This window comes from Cardiocondyla obscurior, linkage group LG15, assembly GCF_019399895.1.
Source record: "Cardiocondyla obscurior isolate alpha-2009 linkage group LG15, Cobs3.1, whole genome shotgun sequence".
NCBI classification, from domain to species: Eukaryota; Metazoa; Arthropoda; class Insecta; order Hymenoptera; family Formicidae; genus Cardiocondyla; species Cardiocondyla obscurior.
Genome location: NC_091878.1, coordinates 3,696,562 through 3,705,944, shown reverse-complemented (window position 1 = coordinate 3,705,944; position 9,383 = coordinate 3,696,562). Strand labels below are relative to the sequence as shown.

The window sequence follows — 9,383 nt, the reverse complement described above, 5'->3', positions numbered from 1 at the left end:
ATCTAATTGTTATATTTCTTTAAATGTATTTGTGCTAGTTTTCCTTTATGGTTTATTTAAATAAGTGTGGACAGTAATATGGACAAATATTCTACTGTAATAATAATGGATTTGAACTAAGGTGGAGTAAGCTAAAAATAAACAAAAAAATTAATTATTTATGAAATTAGTTGAATAAAAAATTAAGAAAAAATTAATCTTATTCTCGGTAGCTTCTTGTTACAAATTAAACACGTTGAGTAACTTTATTTGCACCAAGAAACTCAACTTGATTCAATATAGGTTGATGCACAGAAATTTATCGAACATTTAATCCGCATCATCTCGATATGTCTAGTACTAGATTAAAACTTAAAATTGAATATTGAGAATAATATTCATATTCTTAAATATACGCTATAAATTTTTATTTCTTATGTATAATTTTTACATATTTTTACGCTTTTAATTTTTTTTTTGGATTGTACACCCGTCAGAATTAGCTTTACCTATATACAAATGATATTCTATTTCATTGAAATATAATATCATTTGTACTCATTTCTATTTCAATAAACTAAATTATTATTTGTACATTTATTAAAAGAAATTTTTCAATAACTTATTAGAAGGTGAAGGAAGAAAAATCTCCATACATTTTGGATTTAACCTTTTTCTTTTTCGTAGCAGGCTCTGCGTTTCCATCCCATTTATCCAATCTAAAAAATTTAATTAAAACGTGGAATTAAACAAATAAAGTAGTTAATAAATTTTAATTCGCAAAAAAATGTAAAAGTTCTTACTTTTTCTGTTCTAGTTTTACATATTTGCCTATACCCGATCGATAGATTTTCTGTGTGTCATTCTTGTCTGTTTTATCTGTCGATCTATTCTGGCTTGCTTCTTGAGCCAATCGTTCTGCTTCGACGACTCGTTCCGTAGCCAGCTGATCGTCAGCTTCCTGAAAAGGATCCACAAAGACTTGGACACTTTGTACAATTATATCTTCAATTGGTCGATCTTTATTATCCACTTCTACTCTCTCCATCGCATTCAATGTGTCAAGCCCTCCGACAATCTTCCCGAAGACTGTATGTTTGCGATCGAGATGTCTGCATGATCGAAATGTGATGAAACTAAAATAATAATAAATTTATTTAAAAAAGTCACAAAGTAATTATGCAAAATGTAAGTTTTTTATTTCATCTTTAAACTTACAACTGAGATCCGTTAGTGTTTGGACCAGAGTTCGCCATGGACAAAATTCCTCTGCCTTGATGAATCAAATTCGGTTTAAATTCATCCTCAAACGGTTTACCCCAAATAGACTTCCCGCCGTTGCCTGTGTTGGTCGGATCACCGCCTTGAATCTGTAGAAAAAAAATACTTTAATTGTACACAAAATAAAGAAATTAAAACAAAAAAAATTAAGAATGTGCTAATTTAATATTTTTTAATGCATTTGAATTAAACTTTCGTATTTAATGTACTTGCCATAAAATTACGTATCGATCTATGGAACTTCGTGCCATCGTAATAACCATTCTGGGAGTGCTTTATGAAATTTTCGCAGGTTTTTGGAACCAGATCGCAGTGTAACTCAAGATTCAAAGCTCCAAAATTTGTGAATAATCTTACGTATCCTAAGTAAAAAAAAAAAAAAATTAAATAAATTAATAAATAAGGAAATTATAAGAATTATTTCAATTTTCATTAATTCAAGCGACATAAGCAGCCATGTTAACATACCTTTCTTCTTAACTCTTTCATACCGCACCAAATCTTCCGAGATTATAGCTGCTTGATGAGTAGTCTCTGCTGGCATTACTGTTGAAGTAAATCCCGCAGCAACCGCACCAGTAGAATAATGTGCCTAAATAGTAAGAATATAAATAAATAATGTTACTTATGTCATATTCATTAGCTTTTTATAAATAGAATACAAACCGCATTAAATTTGTCAGCTTTCTGCATAGATGAAGTCTCATCTTTTTCACTTTTCGTCGGTTTATAATTTTTCTCCAATTCCGCCAGAATCTCCTTGGTCTCCACTGATACAGTTTTTAATTTTGCATTTGGATTATTTCTTTCTTTCACAGTCTCTGAAAAAAATTATATAAATAATATAATTTGCAAAAGTAGAAAACCACAAAACAAATATTTGTACAATTATAAAGCTTACCTTCATCTTCAACTCTTATATTATTTTTAATGTGATGAAATGTGGATAAATTGAATTTCATTGCATCACTTGGATCCTGAATTGTAATAATATCCTTGCGTGTAAATGGTTCATCATTCATTAAATCTTTCCAATTTCCAGTTTTTATATTTAACTGTTCAACAGCCTAAAAAAATTATTTGTTTTTGAGTAAAAAAAAAAATATATATATATATAATATTACTATTTATAGTAAAATAAATTAATAAAAATTAATATTTTATACACTTACCTCATAAGAAAGTACATTCCCTGTAGTTTTGATGGCAACAATATGTGAATGTTTTGTAAACAATTTAAAAAGAACAGGACATTGATATTCATCTTCTTTATTCTTGTAAAAATTCAATTTGATTAAGCTTTTTGCATCTAATGGTTTTCCTGTTACAGGATTATGCTTATACTGCTTTATGTATTGTAAAATAGCTTCTAGTTCAAAGACATTGCCTTGTGGATCACAATAAGGATGTTCAAAAGGCTGTAGAGACAAGCAACAATGATCATATGGCAACCGTCTAAATGTCTTTTCTTCACTTGTTTCCAGATTTGTCCCAGATTTTCTTCCACCATATAACGTTGTCCACTCTGTGTATGTTAAATACCTGAAAGCACAGAGAAGCTTGTCAGAAAAGGCAAGAGATCTTAAAGTACAGTCTACTTTAATAAATTTAATCATTTAATGGTTATGCAAATAATAATGCAACTTACATCTTATCCTTTTGATGCTGGCGTTTCCCCATTTTGAAATAACACTATTAAACGCTTTAAACAAGAAAATATTGTAGGAAATAAATGAATGAATAGCTAAACGAAGTGTATATCTCCCGAATGTTTGATACGAGAGTCTCGCCTCGCAGTTTCACGGTTTATCCATCGAATAGTCATTTATAAAGAAATACTGTCTTGTTATACCTTGTTACAACCTTCTGTCTTTCTATTGGTTCATGTTGAATTGAACAAACATGGCAAAACCAATCGCTATAACATGATACTCCATTTGTTTGTCGTTTAATTGAGAAAAGTACCGCTCTGACGCTTAGGCGTTCGGGTCGGTTCGCTATCGTTGCTACGCAGCCATATTGCCATAAGGCCATATGCAGTTACGTTTAAGTCAGTAAAGGAGGTTGCATCTTTGCTACGGAACGTAACGATTAAAGTCAACGATCCCAACACCGTTATCGTTATCATGGGTAAGCAGAACGGCGAGGATTTGGATCAGGATGCACAGGAGCGAATGCTTAAAGAGGATAGCGCTGCGAAGATCGCAATCGAGAAAGACCTAAAGGACCAGAAGGATGAGAAGACCACCGAGGTGAGATTCTTTTTATAAATTCTCAACTTTAATTTCGAGATCCCGAACTCGCATAGCCAGATTTTTCTCGGACAAGTCTGCAATATTTCTTTTCTTTTTTTTTCCATACGGGACTCGAGTAGGGAAGACTGAATGTTATATACATTTTTTTTTTTTATCTAGATTTGTTAAGCTCGGTTATTTGCGATCCCACGCAAAATTAAACTTAAAAATTTAATTATTTTTTTGCTAGCTTATTATGAGCAATCGTGATTAAATTGTAAACGTCACTTCGTGACGGAATAATGGAAGATCTTATTTTATTTTTTGGCAATTTATACATACACGATGGACACGCCTCTCTCGCTATTGAAGCCGTTGAAACGATCGATCGTCTCGAACGAACAATGACCGAAGCTTTTGTACTATACGCTTTCATAGATTAACAGTCTGAATTATTTTAACGCGATTTTTGTATCAAATTTTTTTTAACTGTAGCGAAATAATATTATATTGTAATCACGACATCGTGAATTATTATTAAATTAAATAGGGAGTATGTAAGTGTCATGAAAATTGCATCATTTATGTAACTTAAGGCTTTTAACTCATTCTAAAATATGTCTGCCAAATATGCAGTGAACAGAAATATTAATATATACATTTTATTTTTTATTGTTTTATGGCAATATATATTAACAATTTTTTTTTTTAATAAGCCAACATATGTATATTTATACCAAATAAATATATGTATTATATATACCAAATTATTTTAGAATGTATGCTTTTTTAATAGGTAAAATTTATCTCAGAGAATGGTGATGCTAAAATTGATATTGAGATAGTAAAGGAAGTGCTTTCTGGAATGGGAAAAGAAGAACTGATGAAATTTGCAAATGATCCATTTTGGGTGAGATTGAGATGGGCCTTATTTGTCGTTTTCTGGTTGATTTGGTTGGCTATGTTGGGTGGTGCCATAGCCATTATAGTAATGGCACCAAAGTGCTCTGCTCCTGAGCCTAAAAAATTATGGGAAGAGAGTGCCATTGTTGAATTGGATGTCTCAGATATTACTATTGATTTAGAAACTCGAATACCTATATTGGATGAATTGAAAAATCAACATATCAGTGCTATATCTCTTTCATCCTTGGTAAAAGAAAGTGCAAATGGTATGCAAACTCAAATGTCACACATTAATTTTTTTAAGATACATTATGTTAATTATAATAGATATTTGTAATAAAATTTTTGTTTACAACAGGAGGGGCTGTAGATTTTAAAGCCATCAAAGAACATTTAGGAAATACCAGTAATTTGGAAAATTTCATTAAAGCAGCACAGGAAAAGAGCCAACAAATCTTTTTAGAATTGGATCCCAATTATTCTTCTGTAGATCATCCATGGTTTAAACAGTCTGTAGAAAAGAAAGATCCTTTCACGTCCTATTATGTCTGGGCTGATGGAATAACCAGCACAGATGGTGGAAAAGGAAGACCAAGTCCTCCGAATAATTGGGTTAGTTATTCTTGCTTACAACAAATAATTTTCTAATTTCAAAAAGGTGATGTATATGAATTTAATTCTCACAGTTAAGCACGTATGGTGGATCCGCATGGGAATGGAATGAGCAAAGGGGCCAGTATTATCTTCATCAGTTTAATAAGTCGCAGCCCGATTTGAATTACAACAACCCGGCAGTGGTGAAAGAATTCGGAGTAGGTTTTTTTTACACCTTTAAATTTAACCGACCGATTTATCCCGCCTTGATTCATATCTTATTCTCTTATTTGCTATTTAAGGATATTTTGACTCACTGGCTGAAACTAGGTATTAGCGGTTTTCGATTGGCAAACACACAGTATCTAACAGAGGATCCAGATTTACATGATGAATCCAGAAGCATTCTTCCCGTTGAGTCAAGCAATTACCAATCGTTAGTACACGTTCACACGCGCGATCGTTCGGAGAATGCTGCAGTATTATCAATATGGCAAGAAATAGTTCGCAACGAAACTGCTGGCAAAGGGTATGTTTTTTTTTATCGCAGCTTTGCATGCTATTAGCATGAATCAACTGACGTTTTTTTTTTATTTACAGGCTGTTTACTTTACAAGATGACATTGGCGCGGATATCTTGCAAGTTTATAACGATAAGACAACGATTGATTTACCACAGAGTTCACATTTTCTTACGACAGCCAATGCAAACATAAACGCGACGGATTTGCGTAGAAGTATATCGCAATGGCTTGCTGTTACGCCCTGGCCTGCGTGGAACGTAAGTATAATAATTTTGTTACGTGATTTTATAATTGCTCTAGTCGTTATAATTAAATAAATTGTAATTCTTACTTTTATAAATAATATTGTATATATTTCTATATTAATTTTAGGTGAATGGCAAACAACGTTCTTTAAGGCAACGAATGCCTAAAGACAACGCTGATAGTATCGTACTGATGACTATGTTACTACCAGGTACACCAATTTTACGATTAGAGGATGTCACGTCCGCGAAAGATGCATTTGCAACCTTATCCAGTGCTCGAAATAGTCTAACATTCCTTTATGGAAATACGACTCTCCGAATCGTAAACGGGACTGTCTTCGTGTACGCGAGGTGAGTCTTGTAATTTTTTAAAAAAAGAAATAATTTTTTTAGAGATTAATATTACTCGTAAACCATTCTTAAAAGCGTTGTTTAACAAATTGGCACAGTATATTATTAACAATTAATTATCGATTAAATAATTTCGAAAATTAATCGTTTAAATTATTACTTTTATTGTTTGTAACTAAATAATCTGATTTAAGACAGATCAACAATATACTATCTTTATATACATGACTGAAGAAGTTAATAGATTTTAATTGAATAATTTCTTTCATTCTTACGCACGCAATTGTGACTTTGTGCCGAGTCAAATATCTTATTCTGTATTTTCTCACGGTACTTTTGGCACACATCTATCATTTAATTTGCATCTTGTACGGTTTTACAATAAAATATTAAAGTTTTGCATATAATAAATACAATAAACTAATCAAAAATTGATTTTCCCTTTTTCACGCTTCAATATATGTAACAGGAGTTGGTGAGTTAATGTATTAATATAACGTGATTAGTTTTGTTATAAAAACCGTATGCAATAAAACCAACAGCTATATATAATTTACATTTGTACAGTTATAAAATGTTTTGCAGTATACTTAATTAAAATTTTAAAATATATTAATACATATGTAAATTGAATTTTTAGGCTAAAAAGCGGCAATCCCGGATATCTTGTGGCATATCAGACAGGAACGGAACAAGCCACTATAAATCTATCCGGAATACCGCGGATATCGGAAGAAATCAATGTAGTTGCGCATAGTCCAAACTATAAGCAAGACCAGGAAGTAATAAAGTAAGGATTTTCAAATTTATAAAAATTTCTGTTTTATGTTCAATAATGTAACTTAATATCGAAACTTTTTCATTTTTACAGAACAAAATTACCATCTAATGCTGTGCCCATATCACCAAAGAGCACACTGGTTTTAACATTTGTCCCGAAAGAGTCATAATCAGTCTAGAAAGACTCAATCGTGAAAGCAATCGGTTATATACGATTGTGCTTTTTTGCTTCAATATACAAAACTCGCGGAAATCAAGCTTTGTTTAAACAATTGAAAATTATAATTGCATTGTTAAAATTCGAAGTAATAGCAATCATAGAAACTCAAAGTTGTAAAAATATGAAATTATGTGTATTTATTTAAATACATTTATCATCTTGTTCGTAGATTGAAACAAAGTATGAAAAAAAAGTTTTTTTTAATCATGTATACTGTATACTTACGTACATACATTGTATTGGTATAGCAAAAAAGAAGTGTGTCTCAATGTATATGTAGTAAAAATTAATGCATATATGTAGCAAGCATTAAATTCAGTTTGTTATTTATTCCTGATGCTTTCCTTAGACAATACACAGTCGAAATATATTAATCTTAAAGACTGTATGTACACCGAAAGGCAGATATGACGTTTTCTGCGGCGACGGCGGCTATCGTACGTAACCCTAGGCGGCAGAAGAAGGGAGTAAGATAACGGGGGAGAAATCAGTCATCGGCAAACCGGCCGGCGCGGTATATACGTGCGGTACATGTGTAATTCTACGCACAACACGTTATAATAAAATCACGTTCACTAGTTGCGTCGTCATATCTGTCTTTCAGCGTACATGAAATTTAGTCGAAAGATTTATTCGATATGGAGTTTGTGTGGATCGGTAAATCTTGCAGTTATAATATAAAATAGAGCAGGTAACACAACTAAGACCAACATTGCAGGATGGATGCTGATTTCGCGAAGAGTCGCAACTGCTATTATACCGTATCCGTGCAACAACCAATGGCCCAAAATTACTATTACATTTTTTATGTCCGAGATAGAGCTAAAGAGCAATGATTTTACCGTTTGGTTTAATTTAAACGCGAAATGTGCCGCATTCGAGATCACCGACAAGATAATAGTAATATAAGGAAAGGAGTAATCTGTAAAAATAAAAATATACAATTAGCAATCAGCATGTGGCATTTAAAGAATATATGCGACGTACATATTAGACCTCCTCCCACGGCATGAAGTAATGCAAGAATTGGATAAAAATACAACGCTGCATAAATCGAAAATTTGCCTTGCTTTGGCAAAAATTTCTTGGCTATTAGTGGTCTTATTAATAACATAAGGATTATTCCTAACCCATAGAAGACAAAAACCATGGTGTATCTGCAAAATTATAAAGCCATGTAAAATAAAGATGTATAGTATACATATTGCAATTTTTAAAAGCTTTGTATTATTATATAATACTAACAATGGATAAACTGCTTCTTGAGTGCAGTGTAAGGTGGCTTCATAATTTGGGTTTGGATTATGCAACAGTGTATACCAATCTGACAAATTTTTTGCTCTGCAAGACCTAATATTGAATGATCCAATAGGATCTGTTAATTGCAGAACTATGAGAGATGCCAAGATTACTTCAAATAATGCAGACAGATGAAGGGCAATCACTTCTTTAGGAATATTACGGCGCATTGCAATCATATCAATGCAGAACCAGTGTAGAACTAAGGCTAATAAAGCCATGAAGCCTAGGTAAAGCCAGTCATAAGGTATTGGAGTGTCCTCACAGGGCTCGCATGCCGACGACGCGTTGGTACGAAAACCACGCGGACAAGCCCCACAATCGCTCCAATTTCCATCTGCGAGCAGTTCTCTCCCACAGTATAATCCTGGACACCGTGCAAGTGTATTCATGGCGTAACACTGCTTTTTTGAGAAAGCTTTTCAAAACATCCGATAAAACGAAGTTTTCAACATAATTTTAATAGGTTCTTTTATGAATCTTTATGCAATTCTGTTTTATTCTTTTTTTCCATCTGCTTTCATGCTACATACTTATTGTTTTCATTTTTTTTTTTTTTTTACTTCGTCAAAATTAAATATTACGAGTAACAGAAAATAAAGGTTAAGACCTTCTTTCTTCTATTTTAAATTTTATATATTCGTCTTTCATCTACTATTCATTAATTTTTATTTACGAAATAATCTTTATTTGCTAATCAGAGAATCTTTCTAGATGCTAAATAATAAAATTAATTTCTTGTCCTTATTTAAATAGCACAAACATGTACTGTCAAGTGTTCTCATTTTTATGTACCTCCATTTAACAATAAAAATGTTCACTTTACGCACTTTATTTAGATTACATAGCTTGTTTTGATCTTGCACTTTATATTATATTATTAAGATCTTTTTATAAAATTGTGTTAACTTTAATCATTCTCTACTTTCTTGAATAATCCAACTGTAACATAACCCAATTTCTTCAT

General features: G+C 32.0%; 3 protein-coding genes across 3 annotated transcripts; 1 reads left to right on the top strand and 2 right to left on the bottom strand.

Annotated features, from left to right (window-relative positions):
• Positions 1 to 102: 102 nt before the first annotated feature.
• LOC139108703 (RING-type E3 ubiquitin-protein ligase PPIL2) lies at positions 103 to 3,087 on the bottom strand. The gene is made up of 9 exons (XM_070667205.1): positions 2,909 to 3,087; positions 2,433 to 2,802; positions 2,162 to 2,327; positions 1,927 to 2,081; positions 1,729 to 1,852; positions 1,474 to 1,622; positions 1,198 to 1,349; positions 783 to 1,115; positions 103 to 698 (listed from the first exon to the last, which is right to left on the bottom strand). Exons 1-9 carry the CDS (start codon positions 2,938 to 2,940, stop codon positions 605 to 607), a joined length of 1,575 nt encoding a protein of 524 aa, XP_070523306.1. The 5' UTR covers positions 2,941 to 3,087; the 3' UTR covers positions 103 to 604.
• A 199-nt stretch (positions 3,088 to 3,286) lies between these two features.
• On the top strand, positions 3,287 to 7,431 carry Cd98hc (CD98 heavy chain). Its single transcript, XM_070667199.1, has 9 exons — positions 3,287 to 3,512; positions 4,291 to 4,666; positions 4,759 to 5,012; positions 5,087 to 5,212; positions 5,297 to 5,523; positions 5,595 to 5,775; positions 5,891 to 6,117; positions 6,758 to 6,907; positions 6,989 to 7,431. The coding sequence occupies exons 1-9, from the start codon at positions 3,387 to 3,389 to the stop codon at positions 7,065 to 7,067; spliced, it is 1,746 nt and encodes a 581-aa protein (XP_070523300.1). The 5' UTR covers positions 3,287 to 3,386; the 3' UTR covers positions 7,068 to 7,431.
• LOC139108714 (JNK1/MAPK8-associated membrane protein) lies at positions 7,418 to 9,324 on the bottom strand. The gene is made up of 3 exons (XM_070667228.1): positions 8,363 to 9,324; positions 8,105 to 8,274; positions 7,418 to 8,039 (listed from the first exon to the last, which is right to left on the bottom strand). The coding sequence occupies exons 1-3, from the start codon at positions 8,806 to 8,808 to the stop codon at positions 7,747 to 7,749; spliced, it is 909 nt and encodes a 302-aa protein (XP_070523329.1). The 5' UTR covers positions 8,809 to 9,324; the 3' UTR covers positions 7,418 to 7,746.
• Between the last annotated feature and the right edge of the window lie 59 nt (positions 9,325 to 9,383).

What these genes read in the sequence shown, in the direction of transcription:
- Cd98hc (XM_070667199.1), top strand. Translation starts at nt 3,387, where the DNA reads ATGGGTAAGCAGAACGGCGAGGATTTGGATCAGGATGCACAGGAGCGA. An exon ending in CGCCCTGGCCTGCGTGGAAC is followed by an intron (nt 5,776 to 5,890) that starts GTAAGTATAATA and finishes TATTAATTTTAG; the next exon opens with GTGAATGGCAAACAACGTTC. An exon ending in ACTGTCTTCGTGTACGCGAG is followed by an intron (nt 6,118 to 6,757) that starts GTGAGTCTTGTA and finishes TTGAATTTTTAG; the next exon opens with GCTAAAAAGCGGCAATCCCG.
- LOC139108703 (XM_070667205.1), bottom strand. Translation starts at nt 2,940, where the DNA reads ATGGGGAAACGCCAGCATCAAAAGGATAAGAT. An exon ending in GGAATGTACTTTCTTATGAG is followed by an intron (nt 2,328 to 2,432) that starts GTAAGTGTATAA and finishes TAATTTTTTTAG; the next exon opens with GCTGTTGAACAGTTAAATAT. An exon ending in GATCGATACGTAATTTTATG is followed by an intron (nt 1,350 to 1,473) that starts GCAAGTACATTA and finishes TTTTTTCTACAG; the next exon opens with ATTCAAGGCGGTGATCCGAC.
- LOC139108714 (XM_070667228.1), bottom strand. Translation starts at nt 8,808, where the DNA reads ATGAATACACTTGCACGGTGTCCAGGATTATACTGTGGGAGAGAACTG. An exon ending in CAAGAAGCAGTTTATCCATT is followed by an intron (nt 8,275 to 8,362) that starts GTTAGTATTATA and finishes ATAATTTTGCAG; the next exon opens with ATACACCATGGTTTTTGTCT. An exon ending in CGTGGGAGGAGGTCTAATAT is followed by an intron (nt 8,040 to 8,104) that starts GTACGTCGCATA and finishes TTATTTTTACAG; the next exon opens with ATTACTCCTTTCCTTATATT.